The following is a 27966-nucleotide window of genomic DNA, read 5'->3' as shown; positions in this document are numbered from 1 at the left end:
AACAAATGCTACATTTTTTCAAACAAGTTAAAATTTCAGGGTGGCAAATGGCTCTTAAAAAAATAAATATACAAATTCTTAATGATGCTATTTTATTATGAGTAATAAGAAAAATCTGTAAATTGTCAATTTTTTATAAAAACCTTCCACTGTATTTATGAAGAACATTTTTAACAGTGAAAATTCTAGGCATGATTACACTGAGAATGTTCACACAATCTTATAGTTTTGTCTATTTTATTCAATAAATATACAGCATTTCTTGTCTTTAAGCAATCACTATATAGAGAAGACATTTTTGAAAGTTTTGAAAATGAAACAAAATTGGACTTAAAACTAACATTTAGATCACAGTTTCGTATGGTTGACTAATATCCCAACATTGTCTATCTTAAAGATTACATTTCCATTTCAAAGAAGAAGTCTCTTGAGAGTGAGACTGACCTTGTTTCTATATTGTCCTATTTACCATTTTTCCTTCTTGGAAACTCCAAGAAGGCAGCCATATAGCCCAATCACTATCTGACTGAAACTGAAGAAGATCTCAAGAACTGCAACCAAAAACAAACCAGCAAATACTGTAAAGTGAATAACCCTATGCCTGTTTTCTTCTGAGCTGAAGGTGAAACCTTTGCTCTGGAAACTATTTGTATTAAAGTCGATGGCAGAACTGTTGCGGTAACCAGGCTGACAGGTAGGAAAGTAAAACCACTGCAGATCGAATTGATTACGAATGTTACTGGGGGAAAAAAGACAGGCAGAAATATCAGAAGCAATATATCCAGAAGATAAATGTAAAATAAATAAATAATGTAAAAACTAATAAATATAAAGAGGCAAAATGGGCTTTGATGTATTATGTATAGAACCTGATAAATTATGGCTGGTATATTGTATTCTTTGGTTGCCTCTGTCTAGCTCAAAGATTAGTTAAGTGAATTTTGTACAAAATTGTATCCTTTTTCATCGAACAGGATTTGTAGACCCATGCCTTTTTTGTTAACATCTGTTTTTAAATATGTTTGATTAAAATGGTTTTCGTTTTTAGATTTCTATTGGTGTAGTCATGTTTAATGTGAAAGAGCAGAAGCTCTTAAAATATTCTTATCATTGTTAAAAGAAAAATCCAAGTTTTCTTAAAGTCTGCTATGATGCATTCCTATAGCTGACTTTCAACCTGAGTAAGCCACCTAGTAGCATACACAATTTATGAAGTAAAAACTGTTCACTAGTGCTCTACCACTCTGTTAATGGGTTGCTTGGATAGGGCTGGAGATATGCATTATTATATACTCTAACCTACTTAAGATTGCTCAAGAAAAATGTTTGCTTTTATTCACAATGTCAGCAAACAAAAACTGGAAGAGAGTTGTTAGAGAAGTGCTGTTTTGTTTTGAATATTAAAAAGTGACTAATTATGAAAGAAAAGGACGGCTGCTGGATCACTGATAAATAGATTTATTGTGCTTCCCAGATACTGCATTATTTTTACAAATTGAAGTTTGTAACAACCCAGCATTGAGCAAGTCTTTTGGCACCATTGTTCCACCAGCATGTGCTCTTATCATGTCTGCATCACATTTTTGTAATTCTCACAGTATTTCAAACTTTTTCCTTATTATATCTGTTATGGGCCTTGATCAGTGATCATTGATACTATTATTGTAATTGTTTTAGGGCACCATGAACCATGCCCTTATAAGATGGCAAACTTAATCATTGGTGTGTGTGTTCTTATTGCTCCACTGACTTGCAGCCATTCCTCATCTATCTCTCTTCTTGGCCGTCCCTATTCCCTGAGATACAACAATAATGAAATTAGGCTAATTTTTAACCTTACAATCTCTTAAGTGTTCAAGAGAAAGGAAAAATGAATCAATGTGGCAAACTTCACTGTCATCTTATTTTAAGAAACTACTACAACCACTGCAATCTTCAGCCATTTCAACATCACAGCAAGACCACAAAAAGATTGACTCACTGAAGACTCAGATGATGATTTTTTTTAGCAATAAAACAGTATTTTTAACTTGGGGGTGTTTATTTTTTAGACATAATATCATACTTAGTATTCTACCATATAATGTAAAGAAAACTTATGTGCACTGGGAAACCAGAAAATTTGGTGACTTGCTTCATTGCAGTATTCCCTTTATTGTGGTAGTCTAGAACTGAGCCCACAATATCTCATGTCAGTATCATTTACTCTAATATGTTTGGGTTCAGGCATAAGCTCATGTGCCAGTCTGGAATAAAGAATCTGTACGTTTTTAATACTCACCATCATTGTCATGGAGATAGTGGAAAGAAAACCAGTACACTTTCTAGCTGTGTGACCCTAGATAAGTCATTTAATTCCCATTGCCTAGCCCTTACTATTCCTTTGCTTTGGGACCAATACACAGTATTGATTCTAAGTCAGAAAGTAAGAATTATTTTTTAAAAAAAGAATCATCCTCAGTATTAGGAAGCTCTGACTTCCACTCCCAAGTCTAATATACTGGCATTGTGATGCTGGGCAAGTCATTTGGCTTTACCTTTCCAAAAACAAGTTACATAATATTTTCAGATCTATTGAAAGAAGAAATCTCCCCTCCTGGAATTCCATACCCCATTGACATGAGAAATCTTTTACAAGGGAGAGAGAACGATCCAGCTACGTCTGGAAGGAATCCCCATAATTCATCCCATATTTGTAGGCAGCTCATTCGGAACATGTTGGTCCCTTTTCCTGTATCAGGTTTTTGTGCCATGTTGAATTCCCTTCTCCATGTTAGTAAATCAAGAAAAGCACTACCAGGTTTCAATACCTCACTTACAAATCCAAAGATAAGTCAATTGTAAGTAATAAAGGATCAATTAATGGTTGAATTAAATTTGTAGTCCTTACCTTATGTTTTTCATTGCCATTGAAAGATCACACTGAACTGTGCTGTTGCCATGGTAATTGCAAATGAGTGGTCCTTCAGAAAGAGCCATTAAAGAGGTCAGCATACAGTAGAAAGCACCACCAATAGTCACCAGGCTCAGGACAGAGGACAGAAACATCTGGGGGGAGGGATGGGAGTCACACATTTTATTCATCTAAAACCATAATAGATTCATTCTCTAAAGCAACATCTACAACTTCCACCTGCAGATATCAAAATCCACTACGTCTTCGAAGCTGCTGAGAGCAGCCCTAGCTTGATGGCAGTCATTTGAAGCCAGATAGCCCTAGTGGTAAAACAAGGAATGGCCAATCCCTCAGAGTCCCCACAACTCGTGGGAGAGAGCCACTGTGGATCATCCCACCGGCGGCTGCTTTTACTTCAACACCAACCTCTAAGAATTTGCTCAGCTGCTAAAGCCTTTGCACCTCCCAAACCCCTTTAACTGGCCTAGCCAAACTACTCAAAATCAGTTTCTCTCCATCATGAAGGAGAGATTGTTGCAGTGCCAAGACTGGTAGCAATGAGCCAAAGAAAGAATGCACACCTCCCGCAGGGAGTTGTGACACCCCAAGCATCTGAGAGCTCCCTAGAAAAAGGATGGGTTAGCTCGGGCCATCACTCCTGATGCCAGCCCTCTGGGGTAGGATGCTGGCAGCTGAGAGAGCTGAACTGATAGGAAGATCTGAGTGGAAATAGGGCTGTGTTGCCACCCTAGATAAGTCGCTTTCCATCAGTTTTCTCATTTGTAAGATGAGGGAAGATGAAGAGGAAAGCAGTAAGGCCCTTTGCATCCCTTGGGCCTTCTACCAGCGCCAGCTGCTGTTATTCCCATGCGGGTCTACCTAGAAACAGCCCAAATACTAGCCAAAAGGCTTCTCATATAGACCACAATGAGTATCTGTCTAAAAAGACTAACAACTGACAGCCTCGACCCTCTTGGGTTCCTGGTGTACATCAAAGATTAATTGTGGGCCAAATGAGAAGTCTGTGGGGAAGAATAAAAAACATTAGGAAACAGGATTTCCAGGAACAGGGCCAAACGTACCAGACATGATAGAATCGAGGTACCTCTGATGGCGAAAGGAAGGCTGTGGCTGATGAGCCACCAATGTGCTCAGCCAGGCTCTACAGGGCCCTGAGTGGAAGCCCTCATTGCCCCTTACCCGCTTGTGTGCCATGGTCTCTTCCTCTTCAGTCATGTAGTCCTATACACCATCCCCTAAAGCACAATTAAAATCTCACACGCCTCCCCATTGCCTGTGGAACAGCCTTAACTCAGCCTACTAAATGGACAGAAAAGCCTTATTACACACAGTGTGAAAAGCTTTGAGGGTACAGGTGGAAAATCAGGCATTCCCTGCTCTCTGGAAGCTCACATTCTAAAGAGGGATATAACACTTGGAGGAAATTTCCACTGAAAGTCAGATGGAAATAACTTTTGGGTGGCAATAACACAGCAGATGGTGATGCATCTTTGATGTCCTTTGTACTGGTAAAACCACATCTGTTTCCGATTTTGAACCATCTGACAGTGCTAAGGACTTTGGGGCAAGAACTTTCTTTTCTGGGTCTCCAGTAGCTGTAGACACTTACATTCAAGTACTTCCTGATCTGTCCCCAACCCACTTTTTCCACCTCCTACTACTTAAAGTCTTCTCACCAACTATTCCCTAAACATGTATGATACGTTCTTTCCTCAGCAGGTTCCCTCTACATGGAATGAATTTAGAAAACCAAGAAAAGTGACAAGTATTCAAAAAAATAATTTTCTTATAAAATATTCACCCTGTTCCTTCCCCTCTTCACTCCCCCCCAGCATTAACCTAAGTAAGTATCCTTATGCATAATTTTTGATTCTGTGGTTTTTCCCATTTAAAAATCATTTACATATATGTCTAGGGAAAGTGCCTTTTTACTAGGAAAACTACCTTTTAGGTAGTGGATTTTTTTTTATATCAACATTAATATTGCTCTAAAAAACTTAATTTGGATTTAAACTGTAATAGCCCAGAGTGATTCTAATCAGCAAACAGACTTCAAGTGTTGACTTCAGTGTTACAGGCTGGGTGTGTATTATTTCTTAAAATTATAAGTGATCAACACCCAACATACTCAATTACTAATGCTGCTCTTGGAGAAAAAATAAGGCAGCCTAATCTAGCGGAGCTGAAGGCAGGAAGAGCTGGGGCAGTCATTTATCCTCTCAGTGCCGGCCCCAGGCAGCTGGAAGACTTCACTTTCAGAGCAGCTGCGGATCCATAGAGAGGAAGTCTCCTTAAAATCACACACATAAGATAGGGGGGCTATTTGCAAATGGAAACTGGACCTTTCGTAGACTCATCAAATTTTGGCCACTTCTTTGTTTCTAGGAATCATGAAGCCACATGTGATTAGACTAGGCAATGGCCAAAATGGAGAATGGGCCAATCCATTATTTGTAACTTTTCCCACCAGGGCTGACCAATGACATCTGACCAGAGGGTTGGATTGTGAGAAAGAAAGCTTCTGAATTTTCTTTACCAAGACAATACTATGACTCGAGTATTTATTTCTATGCCAGTGATATGCTGCTGGATTCTCTATTTACTGCGTTCAGGCAGGAGTGCCAAATATTTCCCCCTGTCCCCAAAAAATCTCTTCTACTTCCTATGAAGATGGCAGCATTTATATTTCATGATAAAAAAAAATCCAGCCCTTTTGAATATCATATATTACTAGAGACAACTGGATAAAAGGAATAGCCCTCTGTCCTCACAGTCAGGAAAACCTTGGTTCAGCTTCTTGGACAGACATTGGTGGCATGACCCAAGACAAGGGGTTCCCCAGCCAATTCTTTTATTTTTTTAAACCCTTAACTTCTGTCATAGAATCAATACTAAGTATTGTTTTGAAAGCAGAAGAGGGGTAAGGACTAGGGTCACACAGCTAGGATGTGTCTGATACCATATTTGAACCCAGGACCTCCCATCTCTAAGAGTGACTATCCTCTGAGCCCTCTCACTGCCCCCAGCCAATTCTTTATGGCTAAGTTGCAGAGAAAGTACTGGTATATTTTGTCAGATGGCCTGCAACCAGAAGCTCCCTGTGCTTCTGCAGGTATCTATTCTTTTAAATGAATAAAAAAATAATTTAAATACTATTAAAGTTCAGTTGTCCCTGCAGGAGCCACTTAAGCTATTCTCTGTTGGTATCTATAGCAAAGATCCCTTGAAATTTAGCCAAGGGAAAGGGGCTGCAGTAATGGAACACAGGATCAATATGTGAGGAAAGTGGAGTGCCTAGGACATTCCAAACTATGGCAAGCTGGAAGGACAAATGGGAAGGTCTCCAAAGACAGGCTTCTCACTGGCAGCTAAGTGTCTCAGTGGATGGAAAGTCAGACCCAGAGATGGGAGGTCCTGGGTTCAAATCTAGACTTAGATACTTCTCCCAGCTGTTTGACCCTGTGCAAGTTACCTAATCCCAATTGCCTAGCCCTAACCACTCTTCTGCCTTGGTCCAATACTTAGTATCAGTTCTAAGATAGAAGGTGAGGGTTTAAAAAAGTCTTCTATACTAAAAAATAATCCTATGGACTTTAATTTACTTTGTGATTTCCCAAAAAAACTAAATTTATTTGCCTATAGTACAAATTCCATACTCTCTCCTGAATATTTTAAGTGAGCATAGGATATTTACTAACCACCAAAATCTTTTTAATCCTACTTATCCCATCACCTACAGATTATTGGTTTATAAAATTAGACTAGCCTATCACACATCGCCATTTAGTGGTTATTGATAAATAGACCATATGGAAAAGGTGGCTTTTCAGCATATTTTCAATATTACACATTAAATATTTCACCATAGCTAATACCAATATTACTCTGATCAAGAAATGATGATAAGAGGATGGAACAATCATGAAAGGTACAACATGGAAAAAGCTTAAGCACCTCATTGGTTTCCTGAGATTTTAAAAGGCCTTGAGGAAATTCTGCAATATTTTAGGTAAATCCCCAATTGATTATTTAGTGAAAAACATAGATAAAAACTATGAAAAGGATTAAAAGTATGGATGGAACCAATTTCCATCTTCCTAGGGATGGGGCAATTGCATTAAGATCACAACTCTAGGTACTTATCTTTTGGTTTAAAAATGACTTCATATAAGATTAAATGTACTTGTGTAGGGTAGATAGGTGACAGAGTGGATTGAGCACAGGATCTGGATTCAAGAAGATTCATTTTCAGGAGTTCCAATCTGGACTCAGACACTAGCTTTATGATCCTAGGCAACTCAGTTAATCCTATTTGCCTCAGTTTCCTTATCTGTAAAATGAACTGGAGTATGAAATAGCAAATCACTCTAGTGTCTTTGCCAAGAAAACCTCAAATGGGGTCATGAAGACTGAACAACAATTGCCTGGGCTCAGATATGACTTTGAAAAGATTATTTGCTCTATTGCAATTTTACTACTTCAAGATTTCAAATACAATTTTTTTCTAGAGTATTTGCATTTCTTTTCATCTCTAGAGCAATATTTTTAGAAATGATTCACAAGAATACTTAAGTGTCTTAAAACAGTGTGGATGAAGTTTTTACTATTGGTTTAGTAAAAATATATATACTCTTCTCTTCAAAGTTGTGTTTGTTTTATGAGAAAACCCCTCACTCTGATCTCACTTTAAAGGATTTCTTTTGAGCCCAAAGGTCGTCTTCCAGTTTATCCGAGAATGACTTTTCCTGGCAGAGAACGAAGATTCTCTCCCTTTTGACCGCCATGAAAGGCAAGGGGATCTCATTGAAGCACCAAGGCAAAAAGAGGGGAAAAGAGGAGGTGATGTGTTGGATTTAAACTATCATCTCCCTTCATGCCTTGATGGAGATAGCCTAAACCAAGAGTCCTGAGAATAGCCATGGCTCCCAGACCTCGACCTTGGGTTGACCAATCAATCACTGTTGAGTAGGGGCCCACTTTCCTTGCCCCCCCCTTAGGTAGATAAACTTGATAGCCTAAGAAATGGCAGCACCCCCTGGACACTGTTCCCAGCCCAGCCCCTACAGCCATCAATCAGCCCATGAAACAATTTCTGTGGAGAGAAAAGGCTTAGCAAAACTATTTCTGCAGATGCTGGAGTCCCTGATTTCTAAGAAGCCACAACCATTGAAGACCTGGAAGAGAAAATGAAGACCACCAAAGCCTTTGCAAAGTATTGTCAAATGGGCCAACATCAGAAATAGAGGATTATCAGTAGAAATGACATGAAGGATGTGTTCCCATCCCCTTTGGCACCACACCTAAGGGCCATGGGATCTTTTCATAGGATTTACAAATCTAACCCATGTTTTATGGGGAAAACCCATAGGAATGTGAGCACCTCCAGAGCAGGGGCTGCCTTGATTTTTAATTGGTTTTTTCCTCGGCACCTAGTCCAATGCTTTTGCACGGTGTTTAATACACATTTTTGTATTCTTTGCCCTCACATTTTTAGGGCGGGGGGCTGGAACATATATCCCCAAGCCAGGGACTACAAGTGTACAGTTGGTATTTGAGAATGAGACTATTTGGCCTTCTGATTAAAACAGTTATGTTTTCTTAAAGACTCGTAATGGTTCATATCATTCTAGGATAACAGCTCAAACAATTCGGAGGACTCTCACCAAATAGTGTCCCTCAGTCTGGCTGAGGTTGTTCTCAAATGAACTTTTAAGATGTAGCATGAACCTTAGCCTTCAGGTAGCTGCCACCAAGTAAAAAACTGTTAGATACTGAATAACCTTGACTCAGTAATCTTGAGATTATATAAAATGACTATATGAAGACAATACTCCACCCTCTAATTTTATAAACTAAAAATCAAATTATAAGTAAATATGAAATAACCAGAAGAAAAAAATTTTAATTTCTGCTGATTAAAATAGAAATCTGTCTATTTAAGTTAATGTTCGTAAAGTTAAAGCCTCCAAACCACTAAGTCTAGGATATTTACATTCAGATGCCATTCCATCTTAGGGGAGATTTTTTAAATTGTCCTCACTGTGCCTTAAGCTGGGAAAGGAGGTCCTTAGATCTCTGGTTTTAACTAGATCAAAGAGTCTGTAATATAATTCAACCTCTTCTGTTTATTGTTTTGACTTTGTTTGAAATGGACAGTTTCCCCCTCCATCTATAGTTAGGCATTCATTATTCTTTGGCCTCATTTGACTGTCCTTTGTATCTGGCAGGAGAATGCTGAATTTTTAAACTTTCACAGGACATAGCATGGATTTTAATATACAGCTCAAAAAATTAATGCAAAATTTAATAAATCACAATAAAACCAAGCCAAAACTGACCTTACCTCAATGATCCACACACTCAAATATGTTAAACAGCCTTTAATTCTAAAACTTTAGGATTAGAAAAACTAAATATTGAGGAGCAACTAAATGTTTATGAAGAAAGGGAAAACTTTAAATCATAATTAATAACATCTCTGTTATTATGATTAATCATTTTGTTTATGAAGCTCTTGCAATAGCCACTGGAACCAGTTCTGTTCCCCCAAACACCCCATACTTACTCCAAATCTGTTGTTGCAGCAGTTCCTTTTTCTTGCAGACAGGGTCATTACAGTTGCTGGAATGGCCTGTAAATTACATCAACAGGAAAAATGAGTGTAATTATTTCTCAGCAAATGAACAGTAATGACCTTGTTTGTTTGTTTGTTTGCTTAATCCTAAATTGTGGGGAAATAAGGACTCAAAATGAAAAGGAAATGTTGACCATTAAACTTGTGAATCCATTGATGCCTTTTGACTGCTATAAGACTAAGGAATCACACAGATCGTTTTTTAAACATTTATTTTAAGAAACTTTCAAGTTTCTGATCCAACCATTCTGGAGGGCAACTTGGAACTATGCCCAAAGGGCCATAAAACTCTGCCTGCCCTTTGATGCTGTAATACCACTACTGGGTCTATATCCCAATGTGATCATAAAAAGAGGGAAAGGATCCCCTTTTTCAAAAATAGTTATAACAGCTCTTTTTTTGTGAGTGGTAGCAAAGAATTGGAAATAGAGGATGTCCATCCATTGGAGAATGGCTGAACAAATTGTGCTATAGAATGGTGTGGAATACTATTGTGCTGTAAGGAATGATGACAAGGATGATTTCAGAAAGAGCTGGAAAGATCTACACGAACTGATGCAGAGTGAAATAAGCAGAACCGAGAAAACATTGTACACAGTAATAGAAATATTGTACAATAATCAACTGTGAAAGACTTCACTATTCTCAGCAATTCAATGATCTGGAACAATTCTGAAGGACTTATTACAAAGAATGCCATCCACCTCCAGAGAAAGAACTGTTGGAGTCAGATGCAGATGTAAGCATACTATCTTTCACACTGAGTTTATTTATGGTTCTATTTTGAGGTTTTGCTTTTATAGTATTCTCTTGCAGCAATGACCAACATGGAAATATGTTTTACATACATAATAATACATGTGTAATCCAGATCAAATTGCTTACCATCTCTGATGAGGGGAATGGAATTCTTCTTTGGATATTATTGGGTCGTCTTTGAATTTTATAATTTCAGGAAATGTATGTTGAAAATTGTGATTACATGTAAATGGGAAAATAAAATGTCTTCGAATAAAAAAATTTTGAGTTTCAAATTTTTTTCTTCCTCTTGCCCACCCGCCATGCATTGGGAAGGCAAGCAATTTATAATATTCATTCTACATGTTAAGTCATGCAAAATGTATTTCCATATTAGCCATGTTGCCCCCTCCACCTCCTGTAAAGAAGGAAGAACAAAAAACAAAATGAAAAAATGTTGCTCCAATCTGCACTCAGAGTTCATCAGTTCTCAATCTGGAATTGGATAGCATTTTTTACCATGGGTCCTTTGGAAATGTCTTGAGTCATTTTATTGGGCAGAGTAATTAAGACTTTAACAGGGATTATTGTTACAGTACTTTTGTTACTGTGTACAATGTTCTCCCACTTCTGCTTACTTTACTTTGTATCAGGACGTATAAGTCTCCTGGGTTTTTTTCTGAAACCATCCTGTTTGTCATTTTCTATAGCATAATAGTTTTTCATCACATTTATATACCACAACTTGTTCAGTCATTCCCCAATGGGCCTTGCATACAATTTTAAAATATGAATGGTTTGCATTAGATAAAATGGAAAAATGTCAAGACTATAGAATTTTAGAATGTTGCCTGCTTAACTCACATGTAAGTTCATTCATGGCCTCAGAGCTCAAATTTTAGGATCAGATTCTTTTAAATTTAGAACTGCTTTAATCTTCTACAATTCACTAGCATTCTTGCTGTGGTATAACGTTCCATTAGCAATTTTAAGTTATTTCATGACTGATTTAACTAAGCCATCAGATGTTTTCCCCAAGCACCTCAAACAATGACTATGAAATATTTCACAAGAACAATATGCCTTTATAGTACTTCTGCGATAAAGCTGAGTTTTATTTGCTAGACAGCTTGATATAAATGAGGTAACTTGAAAGAAATAAAAGAAAAGAATGTAAGAATATTTGAAGCAACATTTTAACTGATTCCTAAGTAACTTTTGGAAAGGTACTCAATCTGGCATACATTACCATTTATAAAATAGAGATAGTACCAATTTCAGATTCTAGGAGAAGATGATTACATTATTATATGAGTGCTATCAAAGTAACTACAATATTTGGATAGTTCCAAATCATAGACTTAAGAGCTCAAAGGAATTTTAAAAGTCATCTAAATCAAACTCATTTTATAGAGAAGGAAACTTGGGCACAGAAATGTTAATGATTTGCTTAAGATCATCCATGTAGTAACAGAGGCTAGGCTTGAATCTAATTTCAAATCCAGTGTTCTTTCTACTGTTTTATACTTCACTGAGGAAGCAAACACAGAACTGAAATGCGTATGTCCTTTTTATTTAAAACCTAGATGGTATTGTAGAAAATAAATCAGAAAACCAGATATTAACCATGTGCTCATATACAAGCACATATACATTTTCTTTTTTGTTTTGAAATCCTATGAAATAATATGTAGATATGCGATACAGAAGGATAATTAAAACTGAAATATTATTGACATGATTATTTGTCTTGAATAGCAAATAGTCCAAAATTTGATGCAACCTCAGACATATCCACTAGTTAGGTACTTCCCCCCTTTTGGTCCAATAACTGCAAAAAGATTCAATTGTTATGGATTACAAAAGCAGAATGAGGCTTTCCAACTTTAAAATGTTGACTTTTCACGATGAGATTGGATGATGAAATGGAACAGATGAAGCTCCTCTGCTTTTAGACATACAATTAGCCTTTGAAAGTTCTCTTGGAATTTGTTATTTTGGCAATACATCTTTTCCACTTAAAATTCATATTCCTTCCCAAAGAATGAATTAGGAAATATATTCATGGGAAGAAGAGAGAATAAATTATTTATATTTTATTTCCTGGAAACAGGTTCTCTTGGACTTTAGGTATCACTTCAATTTGGGCTTAGTAAGAAAACAGGGTAATAATTAGTACTGAAATCAGAAATTCTCTTGTCCAAAGGAGAGAAAAAAGGAAGGTGTAAAGAATGATGAGTGAAATGAAGAACCATCCTGGAGAAGAGTAATTTGAAATGTCTGGAAAGATACATTAGATTGTGAAGGGCCCTTAAACGCTAGGTTAAGTAGTTTCTACGTTGTCCTTTTGATAATGGGAAACTTTGGCAATAATATAGTAAGGCATGCATTCTTTTATTCTTTTATTTTTTGTTACTTTAGTATTGGTGCTGGCTTTGAACTGGAAACATGCAGGAATCTAATTCCATCTTTTTCTGAGAAAAATAATGTTATAACCACAACGATTTAGCCATACCAAATGAGAGAAAATGTAGGGTTCTCATCAATAATCAGTTCAAAATCCCTTATCATTTCATCTACCCCAGTCCAAGAGGAGACAGATTTTTCCTGGTTACTCTTTACTCTGATGAACATAATTTTGTGGACTTTTGAATACTGTACACTTTAAAAGTACAAGCAAATTGAATTGTAATTTAAAGAAATATACATATATGATTATAATTTAGGATATACAGCTGTCTTGGAGAGAGAACAGATACAAGTAAGGCTAAAGTTAACACATGGGATTTTAATTAGGTTAAGTAAGTGCAATATCGTCCAATAATTTTCTAGGTTGGGCCAGCACCGACACAGTTTATCAGTATCCAGGACATCAAAATCAAAGTTCTCAGACTTCCTCCTCGGCCTTAGAGGCACTGCCACAAAACATCCATCTTGCTTATTTCTGCCCTGTACTGTTACTGATTTCATTCTCACCCATCCTAAACTTCCTCTCTATACTTCCTTATTGCCATTTTTAATCCATCTGTGGAAAATCACAAAATGAACTAGAGGAAAGCACAATCCCCAACCCTTGCATGCCAAGCAAACTCATTTGGCTTGGACTTGTTTAATATGGTCCAGCAGCACTTGGTTGTGTCTCAATTACTTACTAGAGTTCTTGAATATCTAAAACAAGTCTTTCCAGAAAAGATAAATATATCACGTGGATATAGTCACAGGTTTGGTTTTTGTTTGTTCCCTTGAAACATGGCAAAATAGTAGCCTTTAGACACTGATCTCACCCCCCACATATTCTGCATCACAGTGACACCAGCCTTCTTGCTGTTCCTGAAACAATATTCTCCAAATGCTGGACTCTGGGCATTTTCACCAGCTGGTATCCAGGCTTGGAAAGCTTTCCCTCTTCATCTCTGCCTCTTGACTTCTTTGGCTTCTTTCAAGTCCCAGCTAAAATCCTTGCCTTTTATAGAAGTCTTTTCTGATCCCCTTTAACTCTAAGGCTTTCCTTTTGGTAATTATCTCCCAATTATCCGGTATATAGCTTGTTTATACATGGTTGTTTGCATGTTATCTCCCCCCACTAAACTGTGAATTGGGTGAGTTGACCTAAATCGGTTTAAACAGAATTAAAAACCAAATTTCCCAAGCTTTCCCTGATTAGCTTCCCCCAATTCTGATCACTCTCTTATTCCATGTTCCCCTTCCTCCATATTTAAGTATATGGAATATATGATGACAATACATTTACATGGTGCTTTGTATTGGGATACCTCCCACATCCAGTTTATCTCTGGACTTTCTAGAATATCTGTAGTGGCCAAATCACAAGACTGGAGTGAAGATCAGTTGCAATAAGGAATGTAAAAACCTGCTTAAACATAGCTTTATAGCTATGTAAATATCAACTATCAGCCAAGAGCCCAGAAGTCAGAAAAACAAAAACAAAAACAAACAAACCAAAAAACCTTCTAAGAAACCAAACTAGAAGTCACAATCCACACACTTAAAGGATCAGAGGCTTTACCCACAGGGAATCACTTCCATCTCTCCCCCCAAAAAACAAAAGCCAAATCCAGGAAAGGAGATCCCTGAAGGCAACACAGAAACTTCTTTGGTTAAAGTCAAGTCAGGTAACTGCTATATAATGATCTTCTCTCTTTCCTTCGCTCCTCTTTGAGATGGCAATAGGGACCTGCTATTTTGAATATTAATTCAAACAAAATCATTTTGATTTCAGAGTGCCATCTAAAAAATACTAGACCCATTGTCAAAAGGAGTTATGTTCTCTTCTTATTATTTAAAAATGATGGGGAAATGGTTTAAGTCTACAATAAAAATAATTCAAGGATTCCTTTAGAAAATGTCAATAGATTTAAAAAGAAATGATAACAATACATCTTCCCCAAGAGCAGTTATTTAAACAAAACAACCATAGATTTATCGCTGGAAAGCATTTTAGGAACTATCTCTAATCCTCTCATTTTACTGATGAAGAAACTGAGGTATGAAGGGAAAGTGCTTGTCCACAATCACACAAGAAGAAACTGAGGTATGAAGGGAAAGTGCTTGTCCACAATCACACAAGTCTCCTGCATTCAAAAAGAAAAACTAGGATCTGAATCCAGGACCTCTTACAGCAAATCCATTGTAGATCTTTTCACTGCAGATTCTGAATATTTAACAACTGTTTTTCTTGAACAAAGCAGATTTTAAAAGTGATAGCACTGAGGCTACTAATCCTCTAGTCATTTGGTCTCAACATATTAAATTGTTATTACATCCAGCTCAATCTAGCAAACAATTATTAAATAATTACAGTGTGGAAGAAGCTTTGGATACAAAGTCCAAACAAACAAACAAACATGTGGATTGAACTTTTAAGGAGACAGAAAGTGCTAAAAAGTGAGAGAAGACCTGGAAAGACTTTTTTTCCCCCATTTGAATTAGTTTATTTAGTCAATTTAGAACATTTTTCCTTGGTTACAATAATCACATTATTTCCCTCCCTCCCCTCCAAACACCCTTCCCGCAGCCAACTCTGCAATTTCATTGGGTATTACTTGTGTCCTTGATCAGAGCCTATTTCCATGTTGATGTTTACCTGGAAAGATTTTGCATAGGAGCTAGCATTGGGTTGATGTAAAGGAGAAGGGAGAAAGTCATCTCAGATCTTGCCAACTTCATGTAAAGGCATTTCATCTTCCTCAATGATGCTGAGTTCCGAGCTCAGCAAGGCAGTTTAGCAAGAGCAGTGTATATGATGAGAAGCGATAGGGGAAATAAGTCTGATTAGGCACTTTGGAGCTAGATTGTCAAAGGGAGGAGTTTGCATTTTATCCAAAGAACAAGGGAGAACCACTGAAATGTCTTGAGCCAAAGAACATCATGGTGAGACTTCTACTGGAAGAAAACCATTTGGGGACTTGTGTGGAAGACAGTTTGGAGCAAGAAGAGACTGGAAAACAGAAGTTCAGCAGGTGAGGGGTGATGGACAGAAACAGAAGTAGAAGTTAGTGTCAAGATGATCATGAAGTTGATGGTTGTCATGGAGATCACAGGATGGATTGACTTCTCAGCACCTTGGGCTGCCTCTCCACTTTGACTAGAGGGTCAGGGAACAAAGCCTCCCTTTAGAAAAGAGCTCAGAACTTTCCAGATCAACTTCATCTTCTATCAGCTGCTCTACTTGATGTCAATTACTCGAGTCTTCTACCTCCTCAAGTCCCCACACTGTTTCCCCTCTGGTAGCCTCCCTTACCCCCTTCAGCTGCTTTCCATAACATCTTCCCCATTCCATTGTAAGCTCCTTTTTCTTATTTGTAAATTATGCTTGACACGTGAAATGCATATTTATTATTAATAAATGCTTATTTGCTACTGAAGGGGGGAAAAGAGAAGCCAAGATAGGGTGCTGAGAAACACCCACAATCATAGGTTTTAAAACATAAACATGTTGTGAATCCAGAATACTCTACTCAGTTTTTCACCTTAGATGTAACCATTTTTGTAAGCAAGGCTTATTGTTTTCCAAAACTACAAGCACTAGCTGAGGGACAGATTATTCACCAGAATTCCAATCTTTACTGACCTTTTGGGAAAAATAAAACAGTTCCTAAAGTAATATTTATGTCTACACACATTTTTAACAGAGCGATATTTTATTACACATTTAGAGAACAGCTCTTGACAAAGGTTAGAATTCAGAGTTGGGAAAAAGTGAGGTTTCTAAAATGTTGCCTTTAAAATTGAAGAGAAACATAGCCTATATTGGTGTTTTTTTTTTTTTCTTAAACCCTTACCTTCCATCTTAGAGTCAATTCTGTATATTGGCTCCAAGGCAGAAAAGTGATAAGGGCTAGGCAATGGGGGTCAAGTGACTTGCCCAGGGTCACACAGCTGGGAAGTGTCTGAAGCCAGATTATTGGTAATTATTTTTTTTTTTGAAGGAAGTAGAACCAGGAGACAGGAATATATTGTATATGAAATTATTGGTAATTATTTTAAAAAGAAGCACAATACTTCAAGTGCTTACTAGGTTGACTTTTAAAATTGCTTGTCTTAAAACAATTCATTTTGATAATTGATCCTGAACTAACTATTCCATTAGTAAAAACTTGTTCAATGTAATTTACATTCACTTGTAAATTAAAACTCTCTTATATAAAGTAAACCATTATCTTTTACATGTACTTCTTAAAAGATAAAATCTTAAGTACAGGAGATTTTGAGAACTGTGAACTGCTACATGGAAACTGAATTAAGGTCAATGATAAGTACATGACTAACTTTAATCCGTAATTGTAGCTTCCAACAAAACATAGACACATTCCTGTTAATGATTGCAGTGTAAAATAAAACCATAAACCAATAAAATAATATTTATTGCAATACTTTCTACTAATAACTTTATAACCAGAAAAGTAATCCAATTTTTCTGATTTATTCATCTAAATTCTGCAATAATGTACAAAGTTTCTATTTAAGAGTCATGAAACATTTCTTTTTTATGAAAGGCAGCAATTACTTCTTTTTTTGGTACATTTTCTAATTTAAGAAGTATTTGAGGGGGCAGCTGGGTGGCTTATTGGATAGAGAGCCAGTCCTAGAGATGGGAGTTCCTAGGTTCAAATCTGGTCTCAGACACTTCCCAGCTGTGTGACCCTGGGCAAGTCACGTGACCCCCATTGCCTAGCCCTTACCACTCTTCTGCCTTGGAGCCAATACACAGTATCGACTCCAAGATGGAAGGTAAGGGTTTTAAAAAAGAAGTATTTGATCAATGAGTATCTATTCTGTATCCAGAACTTTAGGAAATATAAAAGTATATGAAATAGTCCAAGCTTACAGTTCTTCTGGGGAGGAAAGTTTAACTCATGTGAAATACATGGCATTATTAGATTCCATGTGATTGAATGAAAACATTTAGATTTGGGTTTGACTTTGTATTTACAATGCCTTCTACCTTCTTTAGGACCTATAGAAGAGAGACATTCATGTGTACTAGCCTAATGGCATATGCCAGTTCTTCAGAATAAAATTCATAGGTCTCCCAATTCCAAACATTTTCATAGCTGCCCCATGCTTAGAACTCAGTCCCTCTATTTCCTGAATTTCTCGACTTCCTTCAAGTCTTGGCTCCAGGAAGCCTTTCCCAGTCCTCTTTGATCTTAGTACCTGTCTTCTGAGACAGCTCCTAGTTTATCCTGCCTTTCCCCATTAGATTATAGGTTCCTTGAGATATGCACTGGTTTTGTTTTGTTTTTACCTGTCTTTGTATTCTCTGCACATAGTAAATGATTAAGAAATTCTAGTTAATTGACTAACCCACATTTCCCATGCTCCTCAGCAACAGGGACTCTGTGTGTGTGTGTGTGTGTGTGTGTATACATACATATATAGATATATAATTTTTATTTTCCATTTGATTTGTAGACTCACAGAATCTCAGAAGTTTGGAAGAGTCTCAGGGATCATCTAGTCTAGTTTAGATCTAGAGATCTCTGGTAAGAGGGAACCCATATCCTCCTCAGATAGCTCGGCACACCTCTGGAGAACCCAAATTGTTAGGAAATTTGAGGTTATAATGAGATGTTTTCTTTTCTATACTTTCTACCCATTATCTAGCTTTTCCCTTCCTAGGACCAAGCAAAGTAAGTTTAATCCTTCTTCTGCATCGACAGCAACTAGCTACGGTGTCTTTCTCCATCCCACCTTCGAATTCCATTTATCTTTTCCTCTCCAGGCCAAATATATATTGCCAGTTTCTTCAACCCAACTCTGGCATGGTTTACTCATGGTTGTCTTTCTGACTGGTGAATATGGTAGGTCTATTAATCCCTTCCAGTGATCACTGGGTTAGTTATCTCAGACAAGATGGGACCCAATGAATATTGGCCAAATTGACTCTACATGAAGAACTGTTCCCATTTCTGAGTTTAAATGTTCTAGGCTGCCTGCTATTTCAGGCTCCTCTTCTAATCTATCCTTTCCCTTGCTGCCAGATTGATTGTCTGATGTGTCAATCTCCTCATTCAAGACATTCAACTGTCAATGAATTCGATGAAAGACATTCAACTGTCCCAACACTTAAATTTCTCAGCCTGGTATTTAAGGCACTTTGGAATCTGGAAGGATATCTTTTTTCAAATTTACCTCCATACAATTTCTGCCTACATACTTTAATCTGCCAGTAAAAGTGGCCAGTTTACCATCGCTCACATACTCCTTATAAACATCCTCAGCTCTGGTTTCAGTTATTTCTTATGTCTGAAATATTCTCTCCCACCTGTTTAAAATCCTGCCCAATCTATAAGGCTCATCTATTCAACAAGTATCAAGTGCCCACTGTGTGCCAGCCATTGAGCTAGATGAAGGGGAACATGCTATGCTTTGTTTTCGTATACATCCGATGAAGAACCTGCAGCTTGTTTTCAGAAAGTCTCATTATCCTGGTTATTAGGGAATTATTCATTCTTTTCAAAAAGCTTTTTCTGAATGCTTGCCATGTATTAGGAGCTATGCTACAAAGAGCTAAAAAGGCAAGATGGAACAGGACTTGCTCTCAACTCAAAGAACTTACATTCTACTGGAGAGAGAAGCAAATACACTGTAAATCGAGGAGGAAGTGAGCACTAATGATGAGGAAGATCAGGGCTTTGTGAAAGAGGAGGTATGTAATCTGAGCCTTGAAGGCAGATACACATAAAGATTCTGAGAAGCAGAGATGAGGAATGAGTGTATTTCACTGATGCATACTGTACTTTTATATCATTTTGTTTCATTGCTGCCTTGCTTTGTTAAATGTAAAACACAGCTAAACTCGTTTTGCCCCTTTAAGAAGTAAAGAATTAGGTGGGATATCCAAGAACCTACAGACAATTTTCCAGGCGTGTAGGATAGGTTGTGCAAATTCATGGAGGTGAGGGGATGGAATGTCAAGTTTGAGGAGATAGCTAGTGGTCCAAATTTTATACTCCGGACAAATTCTGGAACCTAGAGCTACTTCAACCTACAGAATTAGATCAGAATCCATTTTTTATGAAGAAAATCTTTTTGAGGAGTTTGAGAGAATAAACCTTATTTTTATGACTTTATGAGAAGCTTTCTTCAGCCTCGTCTTCCTGGAGGCATATTCCTCCAGTGTAATTGTTACTATCCAGTCCACAGCAGAATCAAAATAGAGTTTAAGACTCATATTCTATACTGGTACTTGCAATAGTTCTTTGTTTGTCGTAAGCTACATTCTAACATTTTGTTCTTTCTTTATCTACAAAATGTGTAATGTGGCATGACCTTGACACCATCAGTTAATTTTTATTTGCCCTAAAATCGTTGTCACAGAAGAATGCAGAACCAGGAAACCAGGATCATTTTCCTCATTCCTCTTTTGTCGTTAACCTTTCTGCTCTTCATATCCCAAGAAGCTTTATGTCTATAATTTAGCCAGTGTTGATAAAATGACAGATGTTCCTTGGAATAAAAGCTTCTAAGTGCTATCATTACTTATGGCTTCTCTAGCACTTTTTCATGAAGTAACCATTCAAACATGAAACTTGAAATGCCCATGGCACTGGGCTGGGCACTAGGATACATTTAGAATAGAAACCCTTTTTTTGTGTATATGTATTTTTAGATCTAAGTTCTATTCTACTTTGTTAATAAATTCATCATCAATAATTTAAAATAATTTATTTGACCGATAATTTTGCATTTTCTCTTACAAGTCACCCTTAAATTTATTTTACCTTTTCTGTCTAGACAAGCTATAATAGAGGAAACTAAGTGGCACCATGGATAGTGTTGGGCCTGAATTGGGAAGTTGTTATTGAATTGTTTTAAATTATATCCAACTCTTCATGACACCATTCGAGGTTTTCTTAGCTAAGATACTGTAGTTGTTTGCCATTTCCTTTGCCATCTCATTTTACAATGAGGAAACTGAGGCCCACAATATTAAGTGGCTTTCCCAAGGACATACTGCTAGTTTCTGAGGCCAAGATTTCAACTCAAAATAAGTCTTTCTGACTCCAGACACAACACTCTATCCACTGTGCCACCTAGATGCTCAAACTTTTTTTATATATGTCCCAGAAAATCAAAAAGAGTATGTGAAATACTTTAGCATGATATTCACTTTATTGCAGTGGTATGGAATCAAATTTGCAATATCCCTGAAGCATGCCCATATATTAATGCATATATTGAAGTTCCCAAGAGTAAGGGTTGGGTAAGAGAGAAAGAATGAACCAGTTACTGAACTTCATGAGAAAAGAGTGGATTTGGGGTCATTTCATCACATCAACAAGCATCCAGACAGAGCAATCTAATTAGATGAAATGAAACTCAAAATAGAAAAACTCTTCAGCAATGATAGCAAAGAGAAGTAAAGTAAAAATATGCCAGAAGTAAAAAAAAATATGCCAGTTCCTTTCTAGCCTTGGAGAAGATGACCTGGGAATGAATGTCTTCTACAGAAGGCTGGTACTCTCTGAATTCAAGAAGATGGAAAGACATGAAAGAAGAGATCTGGGATGTTTGGAAGTCTATAAACAATATTAAATAATAATGAATTAAAGTCTATTAATAGTTTTAATAATACAACAGGGCTTCCAGAGGGGAAAAGAAAAAGGGAAGTTAGAAGTAAAGAATGAAAATGAGGAATTCAACTCCTTTCCAGAGTCTGACACAAAGTAAGTACTTCATGAATACTTTAGATGCGGATAAGAGTATGGTGATGTTTTGTTCTTTTACCCTAAGAGAGGGCAACTGAATCACAAGGTTTGGGTATGGCAGAGATGTGAACCTGTGAGTGGAAGAGTACCAGTTGGCTTGAGCTTATGTTCTCCAGGATTCTTTGATGACAGAGGGTGACATTGATATTTTCCCTGCAGGTGAAATTTAGGTCAGAAGTCCAAGTGTTCAAAAACTGGATTGAAGTCAATCTGGTACCAGCTCTACAGTATATTCTAAGGCAAGTGGGTATGAGGGACATATAGAATATATTCTACATGTGGAGTGTACAACCAGTTCTGTGCCACTCCTATTTTCCAAGGCTATGATCCATAGGCATCTTTAAGCCTTTTTCTGAAGTCTCATACCCTTTGGCCCTAACTAAGGTAAGGACATTGATAAAAAGAGAAATTGTAGTCCTTTATCTTATCTTGGCATGACTGCTTCTGGGGCATGATATTCAGTTCTGGGTGCCATATTTCAGGAAGGACATTAATGAATTAGAAGGTTTGCAGAAAAGGATGATCAGGATAGTAAGAATACCAAAGATCATACCCCACGAGGACTATTTGGAAAAACTAGGAATAGAGCAGCTAGGTGACTCAGTGAATAAAGAGCCAGACCTGGAGATAGGAGGTTCTGGGCTCAAATCTGGCCTCAGAAACACCCATATGACCCTAAGGAAGAAGTCACTTAATCCAAATTGCCTAGCCCTTACCACTCTTATGCCTTGGAACCAATATTTAGTAATGATTCTAAGGTAGAAGGTAAAGGTTTGGGGGAAAAAAAGAATTTGAAATGTTTAGCTTGAAGCAAAAAATGATATAATACATATTTTCAATATTTAAGGAGGTGTCACAAAGGTTTAGATTTCTCTCCTTGACCACAGAGAACAGAACTAAAACAATTAATGGAAATTGTAGAAATGCAAATTTTAGTACAAAGTAAAGAAAAACTTCCTAACAATGAGTAGCATTGGAAAATAGTTCATTATCACTAGAGTTCTTCAAATGGGGGGTGGGGGATTGGGTGATCACTTTTCAGGGATGTTGTAGCCCCAGACATATATACGTATTATATAACACACATTCTATAAGATCATCTCATTGGAACTTTCTGTCTGCAAGATGAAGGGATTCTAATTTTATGTGTAGTGTGATAAAAAGTTGGAATTTGAACCTAATAACAATCTTTTCTTGTTCAGTCGTTTCAAGCATGTCTGACTTTATGAACTCATTTGGGGTTTTCTTGGCAAAAATACTGGAATGGTTTGCCACTTCCTCCTCCAGCTCATTTTACAGCTGAGGAAACAGGATTAAATGTTTTGCCCTGGATCACCAGCTAGTAAGCGTCTGAGGCTAGATTTGAACTAGGGAAGATGAGTCTTCCTTACTCCAGGCCCAGCACTTTGTCCATTGTGCCACTTACCTCCCAATAACAAATTCCAAAAATGGAAAAAGCAAGTCTAACTTCCTCTGATTAAAGGACTATAACTCTGGTAAGTTTTCTGGTTTAAAATGTCAAAGTTGCCCTGGGTTGGAGAGAGAGGAGAGGAAAAAGATTGAGGCCCCTTTTGAAAGAAAAAAAAAAGCTTCCGACTTTATTTCAAGGCAATTTGTAACTAGTTCTGTGTCCTTTGGGCTAAAGTGTGGCTAAGGAAACCCTTTTAATAAATAAACTTGAGTTTTACATTCCCAATAGTTTATAGAGTGTATTCAGTCATCAGCTTCTGACCAGGAGAGAGGAGATTTTTCCTAAACCACTGAGATGAAGAGAAACCCTTACATTCTTAGAAAGAATAGACCCAATGGGGCTTTATGCTCTCACTGGCATCACACCATTAAGTAACTATTTCCTTCTGCTTTGTCCATATGGCAGAGGAGTTTTCTTCCAGCTATGAAGACAACTTAGCCCATTAGCTGAGAGCCCAAACAGGGTGGCAGCATGAATGGGCCACCTGAGATTGTGACTGGAAACTAAAAACCACTGGTCTAAGGAAAGCCTTCGTTCTGAAGGGACTTTTGATGCTAAATTGGTTTAATAGTTATTCATCAGCCCAGGGAATCTGATCCTAAAGTTTTAAACAAACTAATCAAAGTCTGAGCATAAGATCATAATTAGAGCATAATTAGAAGCTGTAATTGATAATAGTTAATGATTAGCAATTGAAATGTACTAATGAACCATAAACTTCTCTTTTTAAGAGTTGGCTGTACATTTGGTTTCTTAAACAAGATTATCACATTCTTATAACCAAAGAACTAAAAAAACTGTGCATATCCTTTCACCTAGTAATACCTAGGTCTCTATATTAGAGATCAAAGAAAAAAAAGGATCTATTTGTACAAAAATATTTATAGCACCTCTTTTTGCTGTGGCAAAGAATTGGAAACTTAGGGGATGTCCATCAACTGGGGAATGACTAAATAAGTTGTGATATATGACTGTGATAGAATGGCATTTGCTCTAAGTAAAGATGTCAAGATTTATGTGAACTGATGCAAAGTAAAGTGAGCAGAACCAGGAGAATATTGTACACAGTAAAAGCAATAGTATGAGGAAAATCAGCTGTCCCAAGACAATGATCCAAGACAATTTCAAAGGACCCTTGATGAAGAATGCTCTCCATCTGCAGAGGGAGAAAATAAATTCCAGGAGCAGATGGAAGCACCCTTTTTTCACTTTATTCATTTTCATTCTTTTATTTTATTTGTATTTTCTTAATATGGAAATATATTTTGCACAACTTCATATGTGTAATTGAAATCAGATTTTGTGCTTTTTCAAGGAAGGGGAGGATGAAAAAGGAAATGAGGGAGAGAATTAGGGATTTGTGATTTTAAAAAATAATTGATTTGATTTTTACATGTGATTGGGAAATACTTAACAAAGATTTAAAAATAAACTAAATCTTGGGGGGGAGGGATTCCAAAATATAAAGTAAAAGTAATAACTTTTAAAATGATCAAGTTATGTATCTAAAGTTCCAGCTATTTGAAAAAGGTAGGGGGGGGGAGAGAAAGATTGAACATGTATTTGTTTCAAGCCTTAAGAATAAGCCATGTCAATAGAATAAATCTAGGCTGAGATATCACTGCCACTTAACATCAGTGTGGCACAGTGGATAGGTTACTAGAACTCTAGAGTCCGGAAAATTCATCTTCTTAATTTAAATCTGACCCCAGAAACTTACTAGCTGTGATACCCTGGGCAAGTCACTTAAGTCCTATTTGCCTCAGTTTCCTTATCTCTAAAATGAGCTGGAGAAGGAAATGGTGAACCACTCTAGTGTCTTTGCCAGGATAAACCAAATGGGGTAACAAAGATCTGGACATGACTGAAAATGATGAATAACAACAATTTCTCTAATTTCAAGCAAGGTAGAGGGAACTTAAAAACCTATGCCTTGACCTCTGAACAGGTGAATGTAAAGACCTGCTGGTTTTATGGATGTGGTAACTGAGGCAGAAAGAGGCTAAGTGATTTGCTCAATGTCTCAAGGCAAGTCATTGGTGAAGTCAAAAATGAAATCCAGTCTAGACCAGTGTCCTTCTCGTGCACCATTTTGCCACAAGGTATTGCAAAACCTGACTGATGCTTTTCAAAATTCTTAGTACAAGCTTCAATGTTCTAGGCTTTATGACTAAAAGCAATGCAGTTTGATGGAGAAAACTCTAAATGATGTCAGAAGATGTGTCACTTACTATCTAAATATTCTTAGGTTCTCTTTGACCCTCAGTTTCCTTGTCTTTAAATAAGAATGATAATACTTAGAGATGAAATCATGATGTAAATATATTTTATGACTATAAAAGGTTATGATTAATATGAATTATTTATTACAGGTTGAACTCAGAATGGAGATAACATGGGATCACAGACATAGAGTCAAAACTCAGCTAATCAACAAACGCTTATTAAAAGTTCATCCCATGATAAATATAAGGGACACAAAGATCAAAGCAATATGACCATCTTGTCCAAATTCCTTATTTTTACCTGTAACCGTAGGGTACCCCTGGGTCCTGCTACTCTTCTTGAGTTGAGTTATACAACAAAACAACAGAGTATACTCCTAATCTAATGAGGCAGACTAATGCCCATGTTAATATTAATTCTGCTCTTAGGAGTAGAGTTATGAAACAAATGAAGGGTTCGTGACTAGGCTGACAGAGACAAACGCAGAGAAGCAGAAAACAGAAACAGAGACTCTAACTACAAGCAGGGGTTGAGACTGTGTTCTTTGGGGCAACTAGGTGGCCACATGGATAGAAAGCCAATCCTGGGTTCAAATCTGACATCAGCTGCTTTCTAGCTATATAAACCCTGGGCAAGTCACTTAAGCCCACTAGCCTCATCCTTACCACTCTTCTGCCTTGGAATTGTTGCTCAGTATTGATTCTAAGACAGAAGGTAAGGTTTTTTAAAAAGGAAAGATAATATCTCCTGTGTTGCTTCCATCGTTATCCACATGCCTTCATGATGCAAACAAGTGAACTCAAGGAAATACACATGCCTGGACTGACCAAAGGAGTTTATAAGGGCTAAAAGTAGTTTCCTAGGATACCGTTTATAACTATATCCACTGAGAAATAGGTGTCTATTAACCAGAGCCTAAGGAGTGGGAAATTAGGACAATGCTTACTCTCTGTTCTGCCTTAGTCCTAAAACTGTGCAATATTTTCTTCTCTCAGACTCAAAATCCTGCAGGCAGTCCAGTGGGTCTAGGTCATTCTTCTACCCCAGAAACAGCATTATATAGGAATGAGAGAAATGTCATCCAGAGAGGAAACTATTTGCCTAAGGACATATATGCAATTGATAGCAGAGCCAAGATTTGAATACAGGTGTTCTGACTCTGAATCCATGGTCACACAGTCAAAATGAACAAGAAATCATCTATCTCCAAATGACTTTGTAAACATTCACGTCTTTTGTAAACTAAAAATTGATCATTGTCACAGGTTGTGATGAAATGAGCAATATTCTTTGACTCCTCTGGTCCATAAGAGTTCTAGGGTTGCTTCTGGCCATTTGGTGACTGACTGCTGAAAGGACTTGGAGTTTCATCATGATATGCTAAAACTTTGGGAGGTCTCTTGGTCCTACACCCACCCCTATGATAGCAGCACTGGGGCAGGGTCCTGCATCTATTCAAATCTGGCTTGGACCACTTTGGTTGTGACTCTCCAAGTGAAATGTGAGTCCAGTGAGTCAAGGAAGGATGAGGCCATTCTCTACCCCAATATCATGGTAGCCAGTACCAAGGGACCTGCTATGATGCCAAATGTGATCTGTGATCATAAAGTGAGGATGGATGCAAAATCTTCACTATTATATTTTTTAAAATACTAATTGAGACCAACCATGATTCCAGAGCCAACACCAGGCCAAGTCAATAAGCATTCATTAAGCCTTGTGGTAGAACCAATAATGAAGGATGCTATCTCTCTGTGCCCTGATAGAGAGGACATAGGGTGCAGAATAACATTTATTTTTTGGCTGTGGCCAAAGTAAGAATTCATTTAGGCTGACAATGAATATTTGTTACAAGGGTTTGGGCTTTCTTTTTCTCCCCCCCCCCCCAATGATGAAGGTGAGAAAAGAAGAAAAACAATTTTTTATAATTGAAAAATATAAAATAATTTTTAAAAGACTCATTAACCATTCAGATATACACTGTTACACTGTGCTAACTCTTCATGGTGGGGAATCAGGATGAAATTCCAGATTTGTTTCTATGATCTATGATGTTGTTTCTTCTAATCTAATCTCAATGTTTCTTCCTTACTGACCATTATAAATTCAGTGTCCTTACTCTAATCCAGAGGTACTTTAGGATTTTGGAGGGGCTAGTGAAACCACTGAACCTTGTTTATAAAATCAAGCACCATCATGTCATCATCATCATCATCATCAAACTGACATTTATGGAGTGACTTAAGAATGTCAGAATGCTTTCTACATATTAAATCATCTGACCATTCAGTGGTGAGCTCCTTTATACCAGAGACTCTCTTTGCTTTGCTCTTTCCCCCTAGAATTTAGTACAATAACATCTAGTAGTCACTTTATAAATGCCATATGGATGATGGACTGATTGACCTTGCCAATGACCCTGGGAGATAATCTTCCGGGAATTATCACCTTTATTTTCCAGATATTACTCACCAACAAACCTGCTCCTATGACTCCAGGGAAAAACCATTCGAAGCAAGATATGGGGTTTCGAAACTTCTCATTACGTTCGACTGTGTAAACGGCTAGCGGTATTATGTTGAGAGCTATTGCAAGAATCAGCAGAACCAGCAGGCTAAATCCATTGCAGGACGTCCAGCCATCGTAGCAAGTCATTTTTCCACTTGGGTTTGATCAGAAGCTCAGCCTAGTGTCAAGGCAGCACTGCTTACTGAACCACCTGTCTGTCCCCACTTTTTATCCTGTG

General features: G+C 37.3%; 1 protein-coding gene across 1 annotated transcript; it reads right to left on the bottom strand.

Moving 5' to 3' along the window:
* Positions 1-75: 75 nt before the first annotated feature.
* On the bottom strand, positions 76-27966 carry TM4SF20 (transmembrane 4 L six family member 20). The gene is made up of 4 exons (XM_001373674.4): positions 27693-27966; positions 9483-9548; positions 2891-3048; positions 76-739 (listed from the first exon to the last, which is right to left on the bottom strand). The coding sequence occupies exons 1-4, from the start codon at positions 27873-27875 to the stop codon at positions 466-468; spliced, it is 681 nt and encodes a 226-aa protein (XP_001373711.1). The 5' UTR covers positions 27876-27966; the 3' UTR covers positions 76-465.

Source organism: Monodelphis domestica, chromosome 8 (assembly GCF_027887165.1).
Source record: "Monodelphis domestica isolate mMonDom1 chromosome 8, mMonDom1.pri, whole genome shotgun sequence".
Taxonomy (NCBI): domain Eukaryota; kingdom Metazoa; phylum Chordata; class Mammalia; order Didelphimorphia; family Didelphidae; genus Monodelphis; species Monodelphis domestica.
This window is presented reverse-complemented; position numbering and strand designations above follow the sequence as displayed.

What these genes read in the sequence shown, in the direction of transcription:
- TM4SF20 (XM_001373674.4), bottom strand. Translation starts at nt 27,875, where the DNA reads ATGACTTGCTACGATGGCTGGACGTCCTGCAATGGATTTAGCCTGCTG. An exon ending in GCTGCAACAACAGATTTGGA is followed by an intron (nt 3,049 to 9,482) that starts GTAAGTATGGGG and finishes CCCTCCCCCCAG; the next exon opens with ATGTTTCTGTCCTCTGTCCT. An exon ending in ATGGCAATGAAAAACATAAG is followed by an intron (nt 740 to 2,890) that starts GTAAGGACTACA and finishes TTTTTCCCCCAG; the next exon opens with TAACATTCGTAATCAATTCG.